At 43.6% G+C, this 25,125-nt stretch overlaps 1 protein-coding gene across 1 annotated transcript; it reads right to left on the reverse strand.

Moving 5' to 3' along the window:
• Positions 1-513: 513 nt before the first annotated feature.
• Positions 514-23,900, reverse strand: dhx15 (DEAH (Asp-Glu-Ala-His) box helicase 15). The gene is given in 16 exon segments (XM_029454679.1): positions 514-1,163; positions 1,604-1,773; positions 2,443-2,633; positions 2,722-2,844; positions 4,389-4,580; positions 7,522-7,630; positions 8,098-8,247; positions 8,581-8,589; positions 8,591-8,668; positions 13,520-13,687; positions 17,876-18,004; positions 18,006-18,095; positions 19,237-19,396; positions 19,851-20,044; positions 21,682-22,000; positions 23,743-23,900. Coding segments are annotated over 16 exon segments (2,268 nt in total). The 5' UTR covers positions 23,811-23,900; the 3' UTR covers positions 514-1,045.
• Positions 23,901-25,125: the final 1,225 nt, after the last annotated feature.

Genomic DNA, 25,125 nt, shown 5'->3' on the forward strand with positions numbered 1-25,125 from the left:
ATTCACGCTCTGGCACTCGCAGGCAGCTCGTCTCATTGAAGTTGAGGGGAAGCCTCCCCACTAAGTTTCCCACAGCTCCTCCAACTCTTCTTGTTGGACACTTCTCATCCCGACAGCTGTGGTTCTACTAAAACATCAAGTTGTCACTGACCTTTCTTCTGGTTCTTTTCTACATCACTGTAGTGCTGAGAATTCCTGCTTCTCCCAACAGCGAGCTTTACCTTCCTATTTGGGAGGCGCTGACACAAAGCAGTAGCCAGAACAGGCTCCAGCACAGCAGGGATTTCACACTGATCTTCCTCTGAAACATTTGTAATTAACATTCCCCCTCACTCCAACTGTTTCTGAAGCTATCAATATCCCAGTAAGAAGATTTAACATCCCTGAAGAGCAAGCTGGATTTGGCATGTCAAAAACGGCATGTCAAAAACGCGATTGCTCAGTGTGTGTGTGTGTGTGTGTGTGTGAGAGGGTTAAGTGAATGCACAGATTATTTTAATGCCGACACTGGAAAAATGCTTTATTACAAAGTAATTTTTATTAAGTTGAACAGCGACAGGACATGTGAGCAGAGCGCCCCTCTTAGTATCTCCATGACAAGAAAACAATACATTATGTCCGCATCAAATTTCAGTATAAATTATATTTGATCAAAAGCTTCTCTGGACTTTCCGTCGTTTCAGCAGGAGAAGCGAGACGACAGCCAAGAATCCCGAAGCTGCGACTCAGTATCGATGTTAAGAGGAATGTGGAAATGGACATGAAATATCATGCGTTAAACAGAAATGCTGCATGACTATATTCCTGATAACCAGTTATATACAGTCCATTTATGGTAGTGCTAAAAACCCTGTAAGCTTCAAAACAAACTGACAGACGGTGGCCTTCAAAGGACACAATTCATCAATCATCATGAAAATACATTACACACAGTGAGACCAAAATAGAATTGAAAATCAAGTTGTAGGTGGAAAATAAAAAGACGCTCCAAGTTCAAGCTGGACTTTGCACAGATACTGAGAGGCCGTGGCAGCACATGCAAACCTTAGTACTGAGTGTATTCCTTGGATGAGACTTTTGCAATGATACGCTCCAACTGTCTCTTTGCTTCACACTGGGGGAAGTTACTCATCTCATAGTACTGCGGGGCGATTTTCACCAGCCTACGAAAGAAGGAGAGTAAAAAAAATTAGTCATAAAATTAGTCTTCAGTGTTTACTTTAGAACGCTGCTCGTCCGTATCCACACGGCGACTGCCGGTGCAAGCTCGACACATTTGATACTTAATTGAACAAAGTCACAGAGGTGGTGCTCAGCAGGTGCTGAAGCCCATAAGGATGTTTATATTCAGTGAAGAGGAAGGGATTGTGTATTTCACACAGAGACACTGTCGTCTTTGCATTTCTTAGATCTACTCAAACAATAAAGTGAGCATGTGAAACATTAAAAACTTTATCCATTACTCACACAAAGAATTAAAAAAGAAAAGAGGAACTAAATCTGCTTTTCTTCATGCAAAACTCAATAAACTTTAACCTCCTTTTAAAAGCAAATGTAACATTTCTTTCCGATATCTACATTCCTATTAAAAGGTGAAACTCACCACTCTGGTTTGACGTCAGTACACGTGCGGATGTAGTTCTTGGTGGTGAGCACAAACTCGTTGTACAGCACCCACTCCGGCTTGTGGTCCAGCACGGTGGAGGGGTGCAGCTGCACGACCTGGTTGTCCTTCACCGTCAGGTAATGTCCGGTGCGCTCCAGGTGAGCGACCTGTTGGCGTCAGAGAAGAAGAGGGTCAGTGCAGAACACAAGAGACACACGCGTGCCCTTCAGTGGTGCCTAATTTCATTTCTGTCTGTAAAGTAACGATACTGATCCATCAAATCCCGGCTGACGCTGAGGACCAACTTGTTTGTAAGCGGCGCTGTGTAGATGCTAGGTGACGCTGCGGAGGCCGTTGTGATTAACCAAAGCAATCAGTCTCAATAACGGCCCAACAAAGACACGATCTCACCAATGCTGTGAAAGCTCCAACATGAGCCGCAAATTTGTTTCCAAGATAAAGGTTAATGTTGACAAATATTTAAATATTAACGCCATAACTCAACTTGTCAGGTTGCTTGTTTCAGGTAGCCCTGGAAATGGCTTCTTGCAAATGTCATTTGTTTCCTTGAGTGAGGAGAAAATTTACTTGATTTCTTCTTATGTGTTTAAAACAAAGCAGCTCTGAATGTGTGTGTGTGTGTGTGTGTGTGTGTGTGTGTGTGTGTGTGTGTGTGTGTGTGTGTGTGTGTGTGTTTTCAAACTTCAATGAGCTTCTGATAAAAAGACTGCATTTGCATAAATGTTTTATGATGTATTGACATTTAAAATAAAGGAAACATGAGACTAAACATATATTACTCTAGAATAATACCAACAGCCGCTGATGTGACCGACCTGCATGAAGAAGCCGGTGATGAGCGCGCGCCGGATGTTGGTGTAGTAGTCTCTGCTGTTGAACTCGGTGCTCCGCCGCGGCAGGTTGAAGCGGTCCATGATCCTCGACAACTGCTGGCGCACGTTGTCTGCCGACATCAGCGAGCGGTAGTTGACGAAATTCTCATAGCACCACTGAGTGGAGTCGTTGTCTGCGAGAGGAATACAAGTCACGTTAAACTATTTAAAAGCAGTGAGGCCGCACCAGATGTCTTGTTCACGTTGTGCGTGACCACTCACTTTGTTTAAAGGCGTGGTACACGTTGAGCAGAGTCATGTGGTCTCCATCGATGTGGGCAAAGCGCATCTTGGACTCGTCGGCCATCTTTCTAGCCTCGGTGGGTCGGACGAAGCACTGTGGGACTAAACAAGGTTGGTATAGGCCCCAACACAGCCGCCCATAGGGATAAGTTAAGCAAATCCCACAGAGAGGAACAAGGCCTCCGCTCAAGAGAGGCACAGAGCACTTCACAGGACACACTGTACTGAGAAGTGTTAGTGGTGGAGAAGGAGATGAGGAGGGAGAGGGATGGGTTCTCCGTCCTGATGCACAGTATGGCTTTATACACGATATACTGAAATACACCTTATACATGGAACAAACCTTCAAGTATAATATCTAACATTTTGGCACAAAAATCTGTTAGACCTGCGTTATATTTATATTTATATTTATATATATATATATCCCCAAACTTTTCCAACAATTTTTAAACCCAGAGACATGTGTAATGTTCCTGAAGGTAACGTTTCCTCTCTCTCCTGTCGTGGCGTCGTCTCCCCTTTGAGCAGCGTCAGCGTTGTGCTCGTCTGCCAGACGCTTCATAAACTGACTTTTTACATCTTGGTGTTTTTAACTCTATATTTGAAGCGGATGAAGGATTTTAGTCCTCGGACGTCTGGATCTTAAGTTCTCAGAGAAACAAGCTGAGCAACGGGAGAAACTGACTGCAGTGATGAACTCCCATGATGCACCGCTGCTCCACAACTCCACTAAACTGAGTCTTTTGTTTTGCTTATGCTGTATTTTAACAAACATTCTTGCTTTTATTGTTAGCCAGTTGGTTTGCAGGCTTTGTTTTACATCTTCACTCTGTCAATGAGGATTCCTCCTCAATGGGGGTTAAAATTAAATGAATATAAATAGCAAACCCATCTTATAGATGTGAAACTGAAGCTAAATAAATGCGTGGCGAGTTCATTCAGAGGACTGCCGGCTCCCCTCTGTGAACTTTCTCCGGATTGCTTAATGTCAAACCTGCTTAATTGTGGCTTTAATGGGTAAAAACTGTGTTTATTGAGCCTCATGGTTGGTTGCTGTGGCGGCAACATTCTCAGGTGTACTTTTGTTGCTTACTTCTAATGAACTCAGCAAAAAACCTGTCGTCCCGAAACACCTGCTTTAAGTGCACACCACGTTCAAAAACAGCTAGTTAAATCCATTTCCCCGCTCTCAAAGACCCTCGCACTCCCTTCAAAAGGCGTCAAGATTCATCTCAATGAGCAGCATTCTGCTTTGGCAAGCCTAAAGTGCAATTACTGCTGTAGCATGCTGCTGCAGCTACACCTATACATTTTGTACAGACATGTATTTCCCTCTTTCTCACAACTTATAGCTGACACCACTAACTGTAACCCCGACTTGCCTTGTAGCAACTTTCAGTTGGAATAGATTGCACTTATTCTGAGCAGTTTTCAACTTCTGTCATCCATCTTTAACTGTTGTTCATACGGGTTAAAGTGGCAAGAGACAACTTAGCAGGAACCATGCCGTCCGCTGGAGTTATTAAAGGGTTAAGGTTAACCTGTCTGTTGCCACTAAAACTACAAGATAATAATGCAAATACGCTGCTCTGCATGTTTCCTTTAAGCTCATTGGTCCATGAGCACACAGCCCTGAGCGTTACCTGACAACATGGCAGTGATGGAGAGGATCTCGTTCGAACAGTTGAATTCACAGCTGGCGATGACCATCTTGGCCAGCTGGGGGTCCAGGGGGAACTCTGCCATCATGGAGCCCAGCTCCGTCAGGTCACCGTCGTCATTGAGCGCCGCCAGGTAGTTCAGCAACTCCAGGGCTCGCATAAGGGTCTCCGGGGCTGGGGGGGTGGAGACAGACAGGGAGAGATGGGCCATTAAATAATGCTCCAAGCCCCCCCGAGGGCAAAACACACAGATGACAGCGATGGAGCAATTTCCAAAAACTGTCATTTTTTTATTCATCAGAGCAAAACGTGAGAACAATTTGGAGGCTTTTCACACACATGTGGCAGGATTGATTAATACTCACTGAATATCTTTCAGTCACATAAAACAAGACTTTGAAGAAGTCACCTTGGGCTTGGGGTTATTATAAACGGCAAATACTAATTGGCAGATTAATCAACCCTGAAAATAACCGTTAGTTGCAGCTTTATTTAGGTTCTTGCATCTTTACAGTGGCATGAAATAATAATTACTGTGGCATTAAAGTGTTTGGAGGACTGAGGTCGGAAGTCTGACGGACTTTGCTTAAAGATTTATGTTAGAAAGAGTTTAGAAATAACGTCTTCAAAATCTAATTAAATTAGTTTTACTTTAGTTCTCTGTAAAGACAGAATATGAAATGTGCATTTTTACACTCAAGCTACGGAACAAGAGGGACACTTGATTTATTTAGTTCAGCTGTAAAGATATAAAGTTGCTTGTTGTGGAGATCTGCAACCTGAGCAACTCCCCGCACCTGGACCTTTACTGGAGGCAGCTGCGAGTTGAGACGCAGACAGTCAAACTAACGGATGCTGTTTGGTGGCGAGGAGCATGTGGCCGATCAAAGTGAGACTGGGTGTGTGTGTGTGTTCGCCAGAGTTCCACTAGACAGCAACTTAGCGGAGAAGTAATCATGGCAGAGCTCATTTTTCATCCTCTGCTCAGGCAATCCTAAACAACTAATGCAATTACAGGAGAACTTTGTACTTAATGCTTCAACACAAAAGGCTTCCACCGTTTGGTTAAAAGATTTTTCCTCCAGATGCAATTATTGACCTTTGGCTCCCGAGAGCTGAAGCCTAATGACCAGTTGCATGTTAACTGAAAATTAGCTTCAAGCGCCGGCTCCAGTGCTCGTTCACTTTCATTTCTCTCAAGTGCACCCCAAAAAATTCAATTTCAAACAGCAGGGAGGCATTTTTTTATGATTAACAAATATTGATTTGGGGCATCAAAGCTACTTTTTTTTTTTACTTCCACAAAGTGAGTGCCGGCCAATTTACTTGCCACACCACTGGCTTGTGTGGGGCTGCACAAAAGGTGAAAACTGATTTCCAAGTACTGCTAGTATGAAGAAGCAGTGTGGAAATTCAATATATACACACAAGGCGGCTCATCAGAAAGTAAGTATCGACTGCCTTGACACACAAGAATCCGATATATTAACCAAGGGCCAAATCAATGAGAGGAAAAGGCTAAAGGTACATTAAACCACATTGGCTGCGAGAGGCACTTCTTTGGAAATGTCACGAGGCAAATGAATCCCAGCAGCAAAGTCTTTGTGTAAATCGCTGCTGATTTCTTTTGGATTTTCCATCTGATTGTCGGGCTCCTGGGTTTAGTGAGGAATAAACTACACATCTGAGCATTACAGAGTAAAAGGAAACATTAAGGTTCCCATTGAGCTCGTGGACAAGCTGAAAAAGCCGCTTATTGTTGATCATCAGAGAAACAATAACTCAATCAAATTCATCTGCAGCCAGGTTTGTTTTTTTTGATCGTGACAACTACAAGAACGTCCACTTATCGACTCCTTAATGCCAAAAAACGCAAACTGACGTCACGCCATCGTTTCATCCGGGCTGTCTGGACTCTCCAGAGACGCCGCTATGACCCGTCAGTTACTCGGAGGCAGAGCTTTGTCCAGGAACTCCCTCAGACTTCATCGCTTTCAAGAAACTCGCTGCGGCTTCCAGCGAGCTCAGCAGCTGGTTAAGAGAAACCTTCTGCCACGAGTGGATCAAATAAATAAAAAAGGTAATCCTCCCCTTTCCCTTCACCCCACTGTTCCCAGTTAGACTCGGCACACAAGGCCAATCCCGCACGTTGACGCTTACCCTTGTGTTTTGTGAGAAATGTGGGGGTGGTGGTGGAGGTCAGCCACATTCCACTGGAGGAATATGAAGGGAAGGCAATAGCCAAGGTGATAGCGCTGCTATTGATGTAACCAATTTCATTCTCAAAATGGCGTTTGCCACGGTGGACGGGGAGAGATGGGTTTAATCTCAGAGGTGAGATGAAAACTATATTATGGTGAGAAAAGGGGGGAGGTGAGGTTAAGGATAGGGAGAGGAGGGGTGGTCTCCGCGGGAACACACGGTCCTGGAGAATACCATAACTTGGCGCCTCAATGAGACGAGGAGTGTTTTAGGGCCGAGATGCGGCTTCATTCAGGTGTCGAAGAAATAAGAAACACAAACAGAGAAGAACATTACTGCACGGAAGAGCCCGAACACTAACGTCGCTTTAAAACAGCTATGATCTAAACTTCAACTGCTGATGAAGACTGTGTCTGTCCATCACGTCCGTCAGAGCGCAGGGACACAAATCTCCAGTATTTGCAGTGTTTGCAGTATACGATCGATCGGCCTCAGGTTGAATCTCATATTACAGATCTTTTGCCCGTCAAATTTACACACGTGATGGTTTCACGTCGCACACACACACACACACACACACACACACACACACACACACACAGCAGAACAGACAGTAACCAACTACTGTCACACACACACACACACACAGTGTTGCTATCAGACCAGAGAGCGAGAAATACAGGTAAATATTACATTTCATTCCCAGTGAACGGCAGTTAATATAATACCCACAGCTTTATATTCTTGCAAATAGATTCTGATTCATAAGTAGATTTGTTTTATAAATACACAGAATAAAATGTTTTCTCTGTATATTCTGTGCGACTGTTGTATATTTCCTATAAACGGGGATCATACCTTTAAATATATTTTAAGAGGATAGATATGAGTCTTCAGATGTCTCGTCACTAACCTGGTGGGTCCATGAAGTCAAAGTGCACCAGGTCGTCAATACCCAGCTTCTTCAGCTGCAGCACCACAGAGCCCAGATTAGACCTCAGGATCTCCGGATACGTGTTGTCCTGCACAGTGAAGACGAACGAGACAAACCCAAGGAACAATTCTACATTAATTAGTCAGGGTGCGTATCATCTCCTCATGCGTCGCTCATAAGTCAACTCGAACAGGGACCGGGGGCCTGGGGCATTTGAAGGGCTATTAAACTTGTTTAAAAAATCCCCTTTGCCGCTCAGCGTGACGTGAAAGAATGAGCCTGTTAAAAGTGGAGAACTGGGCCGCCGCAGGTTCATCCGTCACACGGTGGCTGTTTCGTTAGAGCAGGTGAAGAGGAAGGGTGGAGGCAGTGCGGTGGAGCACCAAGCTCTGGGAATAAGAATTCAGCGAAAGTGGGATTCATGGATTCTAAGAGCAAATATTGCGTAATCGCAAGCTTTTCCAGCTCGAGGGCTGCTTTGGGGGAAATACAAAGTGCTTGAGAGTATCAACACACCTCATAGAGCTCCGAACCGTCTTCAGACTCGTTTCTTACCTGCATTTCTGTCTTGTACGCCTTCTCTGTGTAAAGGCGGAAACACTTTCCTGGCCGCGTCCGTCCAGCGCGGCCTGCCCTCTGCTGAGCCGACGCCTTGCTGATGGCTGTTACCAAAAGGGATTCCACTCTGATACGTGGGTTATACACCTGAGGAGAGAGAAGCGAACTCATGTCAGGTCAATACAAAAAGCTCAAACTACACAGATTCTTTTAGAAGGTGTAGTTAAAAAGTAGCTAAAACACCTTCAATCTACTATATATGAAAGCAGATACATGCATGCAATCCCCCATGATGCATATATAATCTCTTTCTGAGCCATGTGCATGGCTCGGCTGCAGGCTGGTGAAATGTCAGAGGAATAAATAACCGGCTCTGCCGCTGCCAGGTGAGCACGGCTGTGGTTATCTGGGAATTCTCAGGCAACAGACGCAGATGATCGCGGCAGATAAAGAGCGGTGGGAGAAGACTGGTATGCTCACCTTCTGCTTAGGCAAATCCAGGATCAATTACAAACACCACGCCGTCGATGGTCAGAGAAGTCTCCGCGATGTTTGTTGACACGACAACCTGTAGAAGTGAGAACAGACGGGTTAGGAGAAGATCCACCCGAGTGTGTGGAGGGACGAGACCTCAGACTCTGGTGCTCTGACCGTGTATTTAAATATGTGTAGTAATCTTTTATATTTAGGATCTCCGTTCCAACATATACAGAGAACTCAACAACTTGGATTACGGTAGCTTCTTCTGTTGAAATATGAGAAAACAAAGCAGAGCAGAACTAAATTTGGATCGTCGCTCAAGTATTCAAAAGTGCTTTGTACAATCACAAAGTGGAGCAGTTCACAAATCACAGTCCTACTTCAGCACGAGCACGAAAGGAGACAAACAAAACAAAGTGCAGATATCAGCTTTGCTTTAACTTGAGAAATATTCCCTGATGTGAGCCAGTTGACAGAAGAAGCTTGTAGAGACGCCACTACAGCACACTGCACACGCTAATGCTAATGCAACCCAACAGGGGAGAACCACAACAGTTTCTGCAATGTGCTATCAAAGTATTTGTGGAGAGAGCTGGTGCTCAGCGTCCAAATGCATTACCTCTGGTCTTACTGGGTTACGTGTGCGTGTGTGTGTGTGTGTGTGTGTGTGTGTGTGTCTGTCTTAACTCAGCATGATACTGCTTTTGTTAAGATGTCAACTTCCCTCTCTTGGAAGGTTCTCCCCAGAGTTTTTCACAATCACAGAAAATATTGGATGCAACGGTTCCTCTTAGTGAGCCTGATGTTCACGTTACAACAGCTACCGCTTTCATCCAACCATCTTTTCTTCCCCTAAATTATGGCTGCTGGATGTCTCTCATGTGAGACGCCAACTCTGCAGGGCTCGTCGTCACCGATTGGCTGTTGCTGCTTGCTACGCGATGATAGCTCTTAAAAAGCCGGAGGCAAACAGTGCGCTGCAAATGTTTGCATTGTGATTAGTTTGAAATATTTAGACATTTATTGATCACTGGAAAATGTTTTAATTGGTAATTCTGTCGTAGACCAGCAATTATTTAGCTTTAGAAACTGACAGAACTAATTTATTCCTAACACTTGAATCAAAAAGAGGATACCTCCAGTATTGGTCGGGCTCATTTGCTTGGTTACTGAGAATAAGGGAAGCTGTGAACCTGCACCATCTCCGTCTCAGATCCGGTTCTATTACAATGATCCCCTATAGCAATGCTGTCTGTGAAATGACAGCTGAATCTGCGCAAAAGAAAAATCAAATGAGTCACATCACCCTGTGGGTCTGTTGCTGTCAGCACATACACAAACAGCGGGAGGAGGGAAGAGGGGAGGAAGACAGATTTGCAGCTGCTCTCACACGAACCTTGACCGCCGCTAGGGTGAGTTCCCTTTATATAACAGCTGAAACAGACTGGACAGAGGAGCTCTTTAAACTCATCAGTCTACGAGGCTGTGGTGACCGAATCATTGCCCACTTGACTGGCAACTGCCACTCCACTGTCATAGCTTAATAGGCAAGTGGGTGTTTGGAAAACTGCCTCTCCACACTTTGATATCTTTTCATAGCTCACTAACATCTAGCGAGACGGCAGCGAGCTGGAGGCTGACCTCAGTGGTCACTCGGTGGTAGCCGTCTGCTTTCTTGGTACTCGTCATGATGAAATGCTAAGCACAAAACCAAACGGCTCTCTGTAGTCTTTGCTGATACAGGTCCACACAACCAATTTTGCACACTTGACACACTTCCTTTGTAGCTGTGCCTCTTCAGCTGTCTTCAAGCTGTGAGCCTTACAGACTTTTTAAATCCCACCTTTTAAGCGAGGATTTCTCTCGAGCCTGAGAATGCCTGACTGTTTAGTTATTAATGCCAGGAAGGACCTTTTCTCCCCCTTCAGCCCCTGACCTCGAGTAATTCACCTGTCGAAAGACACATTCCTTTAGTATTCAAGCAGCGCAATGAAGAGATGGCAATAAACTCCGGCATGAAGCGGATCACACGGCAGGAGCTGGCTAATGGTTGGTTGTTGTTCATGGATGGCTGCGTAGATCTGATTGACACGAGCACGCCATGACAAATGTGAGTTGCTTAATTTTGATAGACAACTGAAAATAATCTGTGCAGTCAACATAACAAACAAACACTATGACGAGATGTTTGTCGACAATCTTTCTTTCCACGACAGCTGAGATTTTCCTCGACAAGATGGACTAAAATGTTTAGTCAATGTTTAACTAAAACTATAATAAACTAGTTTTTTCTTTCACTAAGATAAGAAAACGCAAATATGTTATACATCTGAATTGTCCCAGGCTGTATAATACAGTGAAACCTCGACTACCAAAGACTCACACGGCTCCTAGAGTTTAGTTTCAGTGAAGCCCAGGTAAGTTCCTGCAGAGAGGGGCGAGTTACATCTTTATATAACCCGTGAGCCCCACTGTGGCAGTCTGGAATTAAAAAAAGAGACCCGCGTCTCCTGACAGAAACTATATGCCAGCAAACAACCCAGCAAGGAATGAAAGATTTGAAATGCCTCAAAGTCCGGTTAACAAATGGACTCTGAGAGGCGGCCCCTGTCCTGCGTGTTGGGACACCACAGTGCTCCAGCAGATGCCACACATGACACCCTCTCACATTTCATGATCATATGGGTGGCCTCATTGACTGCATTGATTCTGAAGGATTATCCGGGCTGGGGCCATTACACTGAACGCAGGCTGGCTCCTTCCAGTCTGTTGCTGCACTGGATAATCCTGGCTTCTTCATCAGTAATATCATTAGAGCATCATCTCTGCATGTTATTTCTGGGTTATTACCTGCAGGAGAGCAAGTACTATGGCTAACACGGGCCATCTTTCACATTCCCTGCTGGGAAACGCAGCCTTGTTGACAAATAAAGCCTTCCCCCGACTGGGGAGAAGGAGAACGTGCCTTCAGCAGCATCCACACACCCACAAGCCAAAGCTCATTGAAATGCATATGTGACAGAGTCACGAGTGACATTTGAGGGAATATTCCAAAACGTGATGATGCTAAAAACAAACCCATCACAGCACATTTGTAAGAGACCATCTTTGAGACGCTGGAAAGCAAAGTGAGATTATAGTCTTTGTTTGTAATTAGTCAATTGCTGCCTTGGCTCTTAATGATCAAACTGTTCAAAAATAGAAGATCAGTGGCTTTCCTGGAGAAATAGAGCAGTGACGAGCTGGTGCTTTATGTTAATTGAGGGGAGCTTAATGCAGTCGTTAGCATGCGTAGCAGCAGACGTAGCGAACCTTAATTCTTTTTCACTACTTCCTCTTGGGCTGGCTTGGATGACATCTCTGCATTTTTCAATTGATGAGCTGCTCAGTCAGTCTTACAGGAGAAGCACACATACTTCAAGCACGGCAACTTTAGACGCCACCTCCACCCAACAAGCACCTGGCGCACTGATTCTGAGGCGTCAACTGTGCTGCTCTGAAGCTAGAGGCGGCTGCAGGGCTGACAGTTCAGAGGTCAAACCAGGGGGAAGCTGCAGCAACGTGTTCACCAACAAGAAGAACCATCGTTATTCAACAACCTGCTGCCAGAGAAAAATCTTTTTCTCCTCCTGGTTCCATCACGTCAGACCGATGTATAGAGATGCGCCGACACTGAGTGTGAATCACGAGTTTCATCTCGATACGATGAGACATCAATTCTTTGAGGATTTCATTTAAGTGCTTACATTTGTATCAACTCACAAACGCAACTAAATTATGATTTAACTATTTTATTTCTGGGCTCTGTGGGGAGGAGGGTGTTCGGGCAGAATATGTGAAACGCGCCACGGGAATTTCAAAATAAAGGCGTATCTTATGATTTGTATTAATATTTTCACTTTGCATCGACGATGTTGGATCGTTGACTCGATGTATCGCTCTACTCCTATCCACAAACGCTTTCTCCATCCCGATATCTACGCCTGAACTTGTTCATCAGTCGTTCTAGAGAACCGATCCGCTGTTTACTCCTGACCCAGTGTGACGCTTGCCATCAGTGTCGTATGGTCTGGCTCACATATAAACCCATAAACACTATACCCATCAATTTGTTATTTAATTTAAATTGTGATTAATTCCACATTCATTCACATTGTAACGAATCCTTTCTTACCAAAATCCAGGTTGATTTGAGCGTTTTGTGTTTATCCTCGACAGCCCATAAATATTGTCTCTGCTCATATGTCAGCCTGATCTGCCTCAATTAGAGGGGTTGTAGCAATGAGTCATTCATCAACACCGTCCCGTATCAGATGCTAGGGCTGAATGTTGCTCATTCACTGGCAGTGATGATATTCTGATATTCTGTCAGATCCCCGGCCAACACTGTGGCACCGCAGGTGGTGCCGCTCCTCCGGTGATGAGCCCATCTGAATAAAAGCTGTCACGCAAAAAGAGAGGAATTGTCTCGTGTCTGTATCAATAAGAGGATCGTCCACTCCTCGGAGATTAAGTGATCGAGGAGGAAGACGACTATGCGCAGCAAGAACAGTCTCGTTTTTGATCAGCTCACATAAAATGCAACTTTCACGTGGCGTCTGAGGCCTCTTCTCTGAGCGGCAGCAGGGACTGTGCAAATGGAAAGATAAAAAGGAGTGAGGATGCAGTACTTTCCTCCGGCTCAGAGGGCGTGAGTAATACCCAAGTTATAATTTAGAGCAGAGAATCACATGCTGACAAAAGCAGCATATGTTGTGTGAGTCAGTTCTGCGCTAAAGCTGAGAAAGGGAAAAAAGTGTCAGTCCCTACCTTCCAGCTCTCCTCCTTTACACACCGTATTCCCCATCTGGCCTTTCTACATCAACGCCACTCATTTTCTCTTTCACTCAAACTCCCCACTTCTACCTCCCCCCGTTTTATAGCAACAGGGCAGTTATACCTTCCTTCCGATGGCACCACTTGGTTTATTAGGTGGGGGTGGCTCAAAGATCCTCTGCTGCTGCTGCGGAGGCAGCGTGGAGTACAGCGGGATGATCTTGATATCTCCCACTTCAGGCCCGAGGTCGTCCACCTCCCTCTTGATTCGCTTGCAGGCTTCATCAATTTCCTGAAAGATTCAAGTGCAACAATTAATCCAGGCGTCACCTGCGCATGTAAACAGCACAATCAAACACGTTCTGAACAACAGCTGGATGAACAATGGCGGTGAATCTGGATGATATGAGAAGGTGCGGGGAGGCGGCCGGGGAAAACCGTGGTTCCCTGCTACAGTACATTTGTTCCAACTATCGCTCCATCTGACGGAGGAAATTAAACCTGGACTGCAGTATGCTTTGCCAAGCTCCCTGTGGCTCTGTTGTCAAATGCAGCAATCATGGAAAACATGGACGCACGCACTCCGAATGCACGCACACACACACACACACACACACACACACACACACACACACACACACACACAGACAGAGACAGACTCAAACAGGGTTCATTATTCCACAGTGCAGTATTGTAGAGGGGAATGTGAGATGAGACTGCAGCACTGATGCATAACCAGCGGCAAATCATGGCAGATCAGTTTAGTGGAGCTGAACGTTGTAGAGCCGGTGGGCTGGCAGACAGACAGAGGACCTGAGCAGCGCCAGGAATAAGAAAGCATGATAGTGAGAGCAGGGTTCGGGCCCTTTCTCTAAAGGCCTATTGGAATACACCATCACTCAATATGCCAACATATCCCCCCCCCCCGCTTATAACTCATTCATATAGAAAAACTTGTTTTATGTTACCTATACACACGCACATTTTTAATTAACGCACTTAAAAGTTTAGAGTACTTTCTGATATGCCCTGAAAACAGCTTTTCATTTCGCCAAGCAACTCCTGCTGTTAAGAACCATTTTCTTTGTTTTGCTAACAACAATCATTTAATCCTCATGAAGCAGCAGCGACTCCGTGTGTCACGGTACAGCCTGTACTGTTGCACCACCTGCAGGCCTACGGGAGCAGTGCACCAACTGTTCAAAGAGCAGTCAGAAGGCACTGATGAGCAGCAGCCAGAATCATATTCCTGATGCTTAAAGACAGACAATGGCCGACGTCAGACCTCTTCATTAGGGGACGGTTTTTCAACGCTCAGCGCCGATAGTCTGAGAGCCGGGCCGATATGTAATGCTGATGCATTGGGTTTTATTGCATTACAAACATTCCATAATAACAAAATGAGAATTCATCCAACGCCGTTGTTGTCTGCATCGTCTGTCTGCAGTGCACTTAGTTTAAATGTAAAAGCATGTTAAAAAAACAGGAACATTAAGAGTTTTAGTGCATAACAGCATTTATCAGCAGATCGCAGCATCTCCTTGTTTCTGAGAGACAACGAAACTGTGTAAACTTAGATAAATAAAAAACTAATAAACAACGTTATTGTCTTCTCGGGTGTTTGCTCAGTGAAATACTATAATAAATAATCTGTCCGACACTCTTCAGACGCGCTGATTATTTAGTAGGCTGCCACACAACTTCAGACATTTCTTGTTTCCTCTTCTGAAAGCATAATGTGCACGAATGAGTTGAAGCATGACTGAAGCATCATTTGTTCGTCTGTGTGAATCCAGAAACATGAAACAGCATCACGCGATATTTCCTGTTTTCCTTCCGGACTGCGTGTGTGTTATTAGCCCCGTTGTCTCCTTGTTCATCGCATTAAGTCAAACCCTGCTGATGGCCATGTGCCTCTTAATCAACACACTGACAAGTGGAAATCGGTAAATGTGAATGGATTGGTAAAATTAGCCGGGGTATTAATAGCCTATCAAGCCTCTGGATGCAGCAGCTGCCATGGAGAAAAAAATGGACCTCTTTGCCAAAGCGCTGGAAGCAAGCTGGCGGTCTGTCCCTTAGGGACATCAAGACAGAGTGTGTGTGTGTGTGGGGGTGTGTGTACCAACACACACATATAGGGGCAGTTGGCCAGTGTTGGGAACCTGTCCACCAGCTCTCCCTGCGACCCCAGAAGCAACAATCTACAGCCAAGCTAATAACCGACACATTTAGGCACTCATTTTGACTAGCAAACAACCCCCCCGCCAATCCCCATGTTTTGATGTTAGCTGCTGAGGGGGAAGCTTAAATATTAGGACTTATCTTTGCTCAACAGCTGTGATAAGTTTCGATTTTCTTTTTTTGGAGTTGGTGCTTCAGTTCCATTTGTTTGTGGAAGAAAAATATCTCTCAGAAAAACTGTGGAGGAGAGAGGAAGGAGTCCTGTGCATGTTGCCTCGTCTGTTTTAAATTAAACAGTCAGATAAAAAGAGTCTATGGCTTTGCCATGGATCTGCCTCCCGATCATTAGTCTACATCAAAGTTTCTGGGAGACTGAAGAGGTTAAGAAGCGCTCGGGGGGGCGTGCTGCAGCACCCTTTGAACACCCATCTCTGCCAGACCTACCACACATTAACTTCTTTAACCCAATTAGGAGGGGGTGATAATGAACTCACCGTGGGAGTGCTCTCAGTAATGCTTCAGCTTGACACAGTGCAGGGGGGGGGAATATAAATCAACAAACTACATTTAACTGCATGAGAAATGTTCAACACATCGGCTGCAAATATCCCAGACTTCTCTACACACTCACAGGAGTGAGGATCAGCGTTTCTCGCCGTACGAACAGCTGGGAAATACCACTAAATCTAAAATCAATTAGCAGCCCTGAAGGAGACCACTTCAAACACCATGCCCTCCACTGACTCCCCTCCCTTCATAACATGCCAGCATATTGATCCTGCTTTGGCAAATGAAAACTGACGTAGGTGTGCTGCCACAGTCTGATGAGTGACAAATAATTACAGCTAATAAACAACCCGTCACACAATGTGATCGGTGAAACCAGAAAGACACATGCAAGTATTTAAATAATCCGTGTGGTTGAAAAAATCAGGACTGTGAAACAAAAGATTAAATCCACCACGACAACCAGGATACATTTTAGAGATTTATTTTCGATCGATCGATTGATCAGAATTTGGATCCAAAATATTTGGAGAGTCTAGCAGATCTGCAGGAATTAATTATTATCACGTCATCATAGGAACCAGAAGTTAGCTGGTGAAGACTCTGGTGCTCAGAAGAAGAGCGCCGCTTTCTGATAATAAATTATTGTTTTCTATAAACTATAAATCAACCTTCTGGTTCCTTAATACTGTGAACACCTGAGCATTTATTCTGGTATTTCATTCCATTTTAATAATGTGAAAGTGAATGATGTCGATCTGTCAGCGCAATATTTCAGTTACTTGATTTTCATATGTAACACTTCCTTTATAATGAATGCATATGAGGGAGAAAGAGCAAATTATTATTATAAATAAATAATGGTCATTGTATGTCGTGATAATTATCAACATAAAAAAATAATCTTTTCACAACTACAAGCCATCACATGGTCGCAACACCATTTTGTCAGAGTGCTGCTGAGAGAATAATCAGACCAGCACGAGCTCCGACAGGCTTCTCCTGTCCAACGATCAGGACACTGAAACATTTGTTAGTGCCTTGGTGTGTGTGTGTGTGTGTGTGTGTGTGTGTGTGTGTGTGTTCACCCTGCTGTGACCAAATTCATCATTTTGGGCATGAACCCTGCCCTCCATTACACATCAGTGGATAACATTTGCAGGGAGAGGAAAAAATAATAAATGACTTAATTTCAGAGATTTGTGGGAAGGGCAGAATCTGGGTCACTCCTACTTTTTTTTTTTTCTTCTTCCCCTTCGCAGTGCAAATGGTGGTGGTTCCCAAACACTCACGTGCATTTACATCTATCAAGCTGAGGATTAATCATTTCCTGTGCAGAGGCTGCACAAGTGTGTGCTCATGACACTGTGTGTTAATAACTCATCTATGTAATTAGATTAATGTGCACACTCTTAACTTTGGAGATGAATTAAATCTTTGCATACGTTTAAAATCTTGTTCGTTTGAAAAAGAAAATATTATAAATGAATCTAGCGCTGAAAATGAGTCGACTGACAGACTAATAACACAAATATATAATTTAGTCTGACAGCAAACACTGTTTTAAAATCTCATTCTGGGCAATAGAAAAGTGTGATGTGCATAATGTTCTGACATTTTAAATGTCTAGATGATTAGAAGAAAAGACAACCAGCCGATAAAGAAAATAATCATTAGCTGCAGTCATGTGTCTGAAGATAATAAACTGTATAGAAAATGTAAATGTTTCTCATCTACAAACTAAAGCTGCTTTTGTAGAACATTTGCATTGAAACCTATGAAGACGTACCTCTTGTCCAGTGAGGAAGAGCAGCAGGTCTCCTTCATCCACCTCACACATGTGGATCTGGATCACGGTGCGGATGGCCGCCTCCAGGTAGTCCCGCTCAGGTTCGGGCGTGTAGAAAATCTCAACAGGGATGCGTGCGTCCGGGGATGGTCAGCAGTGGGCAGTTGTCAAAGTACACCTGGAACTTGCCGGCGTCGAGCGTCGCACTCATGACGATGACCTGGACAGAGAAGGACAATGTATTCATAAAGGGTGAAAGGAAAGATAAAAGTAAAGAGTTTAAAAGACTGTGGGGATGAAAGGAGTGAGCACTCAAGTGTAGAATGAATTAACATTTTACATGGCTTGATGATTATTGAGGATAAGGACACAAGTGGTGCAACCAAACAGAGTGGAAGAAGCTGTACAGGACGGATGCTTAGAGTCAGAATTTGATGACCACGATGGCGTCCATGTGTAGAACTTGGCATCACACTCCAAGTCACTGACCTACACAGAGCTGTGACGGTCCTTGTTTCTGATGTTGGGTACACAATGTTCTCTCCAGAGCTATTAGATAGAGCGCATTAGGATTCTGATGGGAGACGCGTCTCCCATTTTCAATCTCAAACATTTTCAGGGGCCAGTGTCTCGGCATTTCGCTTTACGCTCTGCGAGGCATCATAATTGCTCTTAATCAAGGCAAATTAAACTTTCAAATTTGGTAGGGGATAGGGATGAAGGAGAAAGAGGGGTGTGGGTGGATGATCATTCCCAATAACCTAGACCTCATTTAACAGTCGGCGAACAGCAATCTAACCTTTGATTCCACACTGACAAACAACTAGTCATTATCCATCTGCTTTATGAGAATTATATCTGGCACAGTCTGCCTATAAAACTTCTGCCCGCCTGTGCAGACACATTGCTATTCTCCACCTAGTTGATTGGCTTAAAATGGGGCCGACTCTCGGAGCAATCTCCACTCGTGCTGCGGTGCAGAATAGATGTGCGTTTCTGAGCCCAACAGCAACATTTCTCTTTCCTCAACAGATACACAGCTGTCAGACATGAGGACACTGTCAGGAGGAATGTGACGAAAGGGAGGAATGACAGAAGAGGGACATAAACACTGACTGTCACTGAATGATCCTGCAGTTTAGGGCTTTAACAGTGTTTTGGAGGCATTAAGTGGAAACAAATCAGACTGCTGTCAAGAGGACTTTCAACACCAAGTCCAGAGATAAGACTAAATAAACGTGAGACTTCAATTTCCAGAATAAACTGTGGAACTAGGTGCTGGATAAACAGTCACATTAAAGGAATACTTCAAAAATGATTCTGCATCAGGACTCCACCTGCTCTACGCATGTTATTTTTACCTTGAGGTCAGACCTCTGGCGGACGACCTCCTTGAGGACTCCCATGAGGATATCTGTAGCTAATGTGCGCTCGTGGGCCTCGTCCAAGATGATGACACCATAGCGCTCAAGCAGAGGATCATTCATGGCCTCCCGCAGCAACCGCCCATCTGTCATGTACCTGGGCGACAGAAGACAAGCAGGCAGATCAGCATATACTGTATAAACCTCGCTGTAATGAGCACAGTGTTCCTAGGGGTCTAGGATTTTTACGATGCGGGAAACGCGGACAGAATCACAAATTTAGACAATAACAATGTATTAAACTGTTCAATGCAGAATATTGTGGAATTTGTCAAAAGGTGGCTGCAATTAATAACACAAATCTGGGTTTTTTCCAACTATTATAGCAGAAACAGAAATAAACTGGGGCCCTTTCTCCTCACGATCCTTTAACACCAGTGTGTGAAAGTAAAAGTGCAGAATTTATGGCCATGTCAGTTTTAACATATTTTGAGCACCACATTGAATCGCTTGTAAAAGAGTCCTGTGAAGATAATAGTCTGCTACTATGCTCTACTTCTCTCACTACAGCTGCAGGTTTGTTTTAAATTAAAAAAAAGTAGCTTTCTTACTTGAGTACCGTCTTGGCAGAGCTGCAGTCCTCAAACCTGATGGCGTATCCCACCTCTTGACCCAGCATGACATCCATCTCATCGGCGACCCTCTGGGCGACGCTCATGGCGGCGACCCTCCTGGGCTGCGTGCAGGCCACTGCTCTCTTTGGTCCTGTCATGGACAGGACCATGTCCACACACCACTGAGGGATCTGGAAGAAAGCCGTACAAGTCAGGTTGAGCCGAAGAGGCAGAGTACGTATAACACGTTTGCTTTTACTTCTGAAGTAAATGTTAATTGCACAAGGAATTGCAATAAAAAAAAGGCGGGAAAATGAGGCTCCATTTACAGCTATAACTGTGAACAGGATATGATATGCACAATTAATTAAATGTTCAATTAAACAATTAAATGAACATGATCGACTTTAATATTGACGTTTAAAATGTGAGCTTCACTCAGTCCAGAGCAGAGAGCAACAAACAGACGGGCTAATTAAATTCAGGTGAAGACGTAACTTATTTGAATTATTATATTATTATATTGAATGATAAGATTTGTTCATTAGCAGGAATGTAGCACAATGCAATGCTTTCCTTTTGTCTGTTAATTGCATTGATATTTTGATGCACAGATTTGTATACAAGCAGGAATGAAGCACAACTTGGACGTGGAAGCAGTGCTCTCTTTATTTAGATGTGAAAGTGCAATAAAGATATTTAGTCTCTAAAAACAATGAATATCTGAGATTTTAATATTGATCAAAAATAATGGCGATTATCCTTCAGGGGGTCCGTCCACTTTAAAAAACGGAAAATAAAGATACTCTACGTTATCCTACTATTGAGAAGTGCTTCACTGCAGATTGTCGTGTGCAGCAGAGTGAATACCTTTGAAAGTCACACCTGACAACACGTTCACTGACGCCGTGTTCCTGCCTAAGAACAGAAGCAGCTTGCTAAGAGAGACCTGAACGCAGAAGGTCGTACTTCCACTCTATTAAGCTCGAGGTTCAGATGACTGCCCTTTAGAGAGGATTCAAATCTTACCAGTCTTTGAAATGTCACCCCGTCAGAAGAGCAACAAAAATGCCGATGACAGGCTCGGAAGAGATAAACATTTCATGGACAGTATTAAAATATGTTATTAAACTTACAGGGCCCTAATCATCAGGATACGTTTGGTGGAATTCCATCACGCTTTTGTTTAAGATGCATTAAGACTGAAGGTGAATGCAGAATATTTTCTCTTTTAAAACTTGTTTTCCCTGATTGTGAGAAAGACGTTTTGCATAAATACTAAAGAGAAATCTCTTAAATGTGAAGAAATACGTTTAATTATCAGCGATTATCTTTCCTTTCATGTCAAGAGGAACAACCGGAGACGACGATCCTTAAAGATCCATACATGCGGCCCCGACCTTGTTCTGTGTGTATTTGTGGAGGTAAACACAAACTAAACATTCTTTGAAAGTCTGCTAAAAAATTCATGCTGAATGTGTGGAATACAAATGTTTTCTAGCAACATCAGGGCGGAGCGCGCTGACAAGATTACACCACTTAATTTAAGAAGTGTTTGGAAGATAGTTTGTATTCCCCTCAGGAGAGCGCTGAGGCTCAACCAGTGATTTACTCTAATCTTCCCTTTCAAATATAAAAACAGACAACCCGACTCTTTCAAGAACTTTAACTGAACAACCACACGCTGTGACTCAGCAGCTCCACAGAGAACTGTTTAAAATGCATCATCTGTTCATTGCACCTTGTTTTTATGATATTGTTGTACCGATTATAGTGCTGAATTTCAATAGGACACATTTTAGTGCTTAAAAAGCTTCTGCTTTTTTACCTGCGTGGTTTTTCCAGAGCCCGTCTCTCCCACCAGCACAAAACACTGGTTTTGCATGAGGATGTCGGTGAAGCGCTCTCTGTAGTCAAACACAGGTAGCAGCAGCCGCTTCTTCAGGATCTCATAGTAGCGTGGTGTGTGGGGCAGGTTGGTGTAGGGGTTGACCATCTGCTGAACGGGGGTCGGCTTCACGAAGCCTCCACTGCCGGCAGCGGCGAGGCTGCTGGATGACTTCACATCTCTGTCCCGGTCACGGTCCCGGTCCCTGTCGCGGTCCCTCGGCCGCTCATCGCGGTCTCTGTCCCTGTCGCGGTCACGCCTGAGACAAAAGGAAGATGAAGTTAAGATTTGATACAAGACTGCTACAAAAACCGACCACATTTACTTACCACAGAAACACAACATTAGGGATTAGGATTATTCTTCTTCTGATTGTTTGGTCTTTAAAATGTCCCAAAAATGAAGTTTGGTGTTTCCCAAAGCCGAAGATGAAGTCCTAAAATGTCTTCCCACTTTCAGTTTACTGCAGGTTAGTTACAAAAACATGCAATATTGTGATATATATAGTTATTCAGTTAATTGACCTATATATCGGGATAGAAGATTTTGGTCATATTGGCCAGCCCTGAACAACATAACTCCACACCCCCACATAACCCTGACATGTCCAAAACTAACAATTCTGCCTGAGAAATAGTAAAGATTAAACTCTAAATGGCATTAAGGGGTACATTAATGCTAAAAATGATCATGAAGCTCGATCTGGAAGTGCAAATTACTATTCTATGATACTAATTAGCTGATTTTATTCTAGATCAATCGATTAATTGTTGGGTCAATCTGTCCATCGTAGTTTCTCCAAGTCCACAGTGATGTCTTTTAATAGAGCGGCAAAAAAATAAATCGCAAACTATTTTAACAATCGATTGATTGTAAAAATAACTTGTAGTTAGTCATTCTTTGTGTAAAATTGTCAGATGTTTTCAGCCTCTCAGATGTGGAGATTTACTGCTTTTCTGTTTTATGTTATATTAAAGTGAATACCTTTGGGTTTGACAAAAACAAGACAAAACTGGGATATGGGACATTTTATATACTAGAAAATATTCGGCAGATTAATCAATAATGAAAATAATCGTTAGTTGCAATCCTCGTCTCTAAATGTCTTGTTCGGTCAGCCCAAAACACAAACCTTCACTTTAATAATATACAAAACAGAGAAAATCAGCAACTCTCCATATCTGAGGGGATGAAACAGCATTTTCTGACAATTTTGCATGAAAAATTACTCTCACAAAAAGCCGAATCGATTATGAAAATAGTTATAGTGTATAGTGTGTGTGTGGGGGTGATGTGTCTGGATGTAGCATCTCTACTATGTCCTTGACTGAAGCGTGCACATCAGATGATGCTAGGCTCTGTTGCTTAACATTACGGATCATTCAGTTTCTTCGCTTCTGCCTCGGTCCTCCAGCTTCCACCGGCCTCTCAGGTCTTATTTAAACACATATAAAAGCTCAGCAGTCTTTTAATGTACCCACGGAGAACTGGGATTCACAACTAAAGCCGCTAACCCTGATGGCAGTGACACCTGTCAGCTAACAGGCTAGCATTACACGGCTAACAGTCTTATGTGACGCTTCACTTCTTCATTTTTTGTACTGGACACACGTCATAACAAGCAGGAATTCATTAAGACATGTTGACTTTGTCTCATGACATGTAGCGCTAAGTCCTTTTATAGTTAAGTCACAGTGCTAACCTAGCACTGGCTAGCATGTAGCCACGTGTAGTCTGTTTGCTAAGATAGCTAATGCACGTACACTAGCTACTTTGTTAGACCATTTAACGACATTACGTCCAACAGCTGCACTACACAGCTGGCTTTTTATCCTTCCTTTGATTAATTATACATTCCCACCCCCGCCTGAGCTAATTTAGGAGCTAAACTTGCGCAGAGTTAACGCTAGCAACGGCTAGCTAGTTAGCAACAGGACAACAACAAAACAGCCCGCAGGCGCCACAAACATTACAACCACAGCGGGACGTCACGTTACATACCCTTCAGAGGGTCTCTTTTTACCCGGCGAATAATCATCACCCAAATCTAAACGATGTCGCTTGAACATATTGCCTCCGGGTAACGTTATCCGTCCAAACGGCTGCTTTGCTTCATGCAGACTTTCCCCAAAACCGTCCAACACTAGCAAAATGGCGACCGGAAGCTCTTACCTCATCATTATTATCCTTTAAAAAAAATGACTCGAAAACAGCGAGTTACTGAAAGAAACGAAAGGTCCCGGTTTTACTGAGTCCTGCACATGATGCTGTCCGTGAACTATCGCAGAGCCTGCAGATACGATGCAGGGATTTGGATGATGATGATGATGGTGATGTGCCCGCCAAACAACGCGCACACACAGGCACGACTGTTGCCTCGCCCCCCTCAGCCCAAAGCTCCAGAGTCACTGCAGTGCAGACAGGTCGGTCTGACTCAAGCAACCAGCAACCTCTCCCAAAATATTGTAGTTGCTATACAAATGACTATGTATATATATATATATACACACACACATATATATTGCATGAGTTATTAGAAATTAATTAAGTGCATTTACTCAAGTAGTAGTAGTAGTAGTAGTGTAAGTATTTAGTCCACCTCTGATAAGAAAATAGCAGAAAATACAATGGAATCAAGGACTTCTAAGAACATACAAAATAAATGAAATCAATGATACACAACATTACATTTTGCATGATGTGGTGAAATTATTGGTCTTTAAAATTAATTTTCTGTTCTTCCTCTTTGTTCATTTCCTTTCATTCGTTCCCGGCTTCCTCCAGACAGGATGTTATCAGAGCACTGATTAGCCTAATCAATATCATCACAGATCATCAGCTCCAAACATACAGCAGGCTACAACTAAACCACTTCATAGGTTCACGGGGTCAACTAACTGTTTGTGGGAAGTTTTTAAAGTATATTGTTTTTGTACATTTCCTCCCAGGACTGTAGACACAAACTCCAATCTGGAAGGTTCAACCAGGGAAAGTGATGAGCGTGGACATTTCTACTTTCTCTGCTCTGCTAGAAGAGCTAAAAATCCTTCTGCCAACCTCTACAATTATAAAGTGATGAATAATCTGTCACTAAAGACAATCATTGTCGTTGACACAGGTAATTACACAGCCTGGACATTGCTAACAAGCTGCATAATGGCAAATGGCTCATTGCTTATAGCTGGGGGATTGATGGTGATGGTTAAGGAGAAGTCCACATTACAACAAAGTCATAATTCTATCATATGCAAGGATAATATAAAATACAGGGGATTTCTCATCTTTCTGTCGGTCTCACTTTCACAGGCTATTAAATAGCAGTCCAACTGTGTATGAAGTAGTTCTGGCAAACAGCTGCAGAGCTGGCGGTGAGCGTGTGGACAA

The sequence above is a fragment of the Cottoperca gobio genome, chromosome 18 (genome assembly GCF_900634415.1).
Source record: "Cottoperca gobio chromosome 18, fCotGob3.1, whole genome shotgun sequence".
Lineage (NCBI taxonomy): Eukaryota > Metazoa > Chordata > Actinopteri > Perciformes > Bovichtidae > Cottoperca > Cottoperca gobio.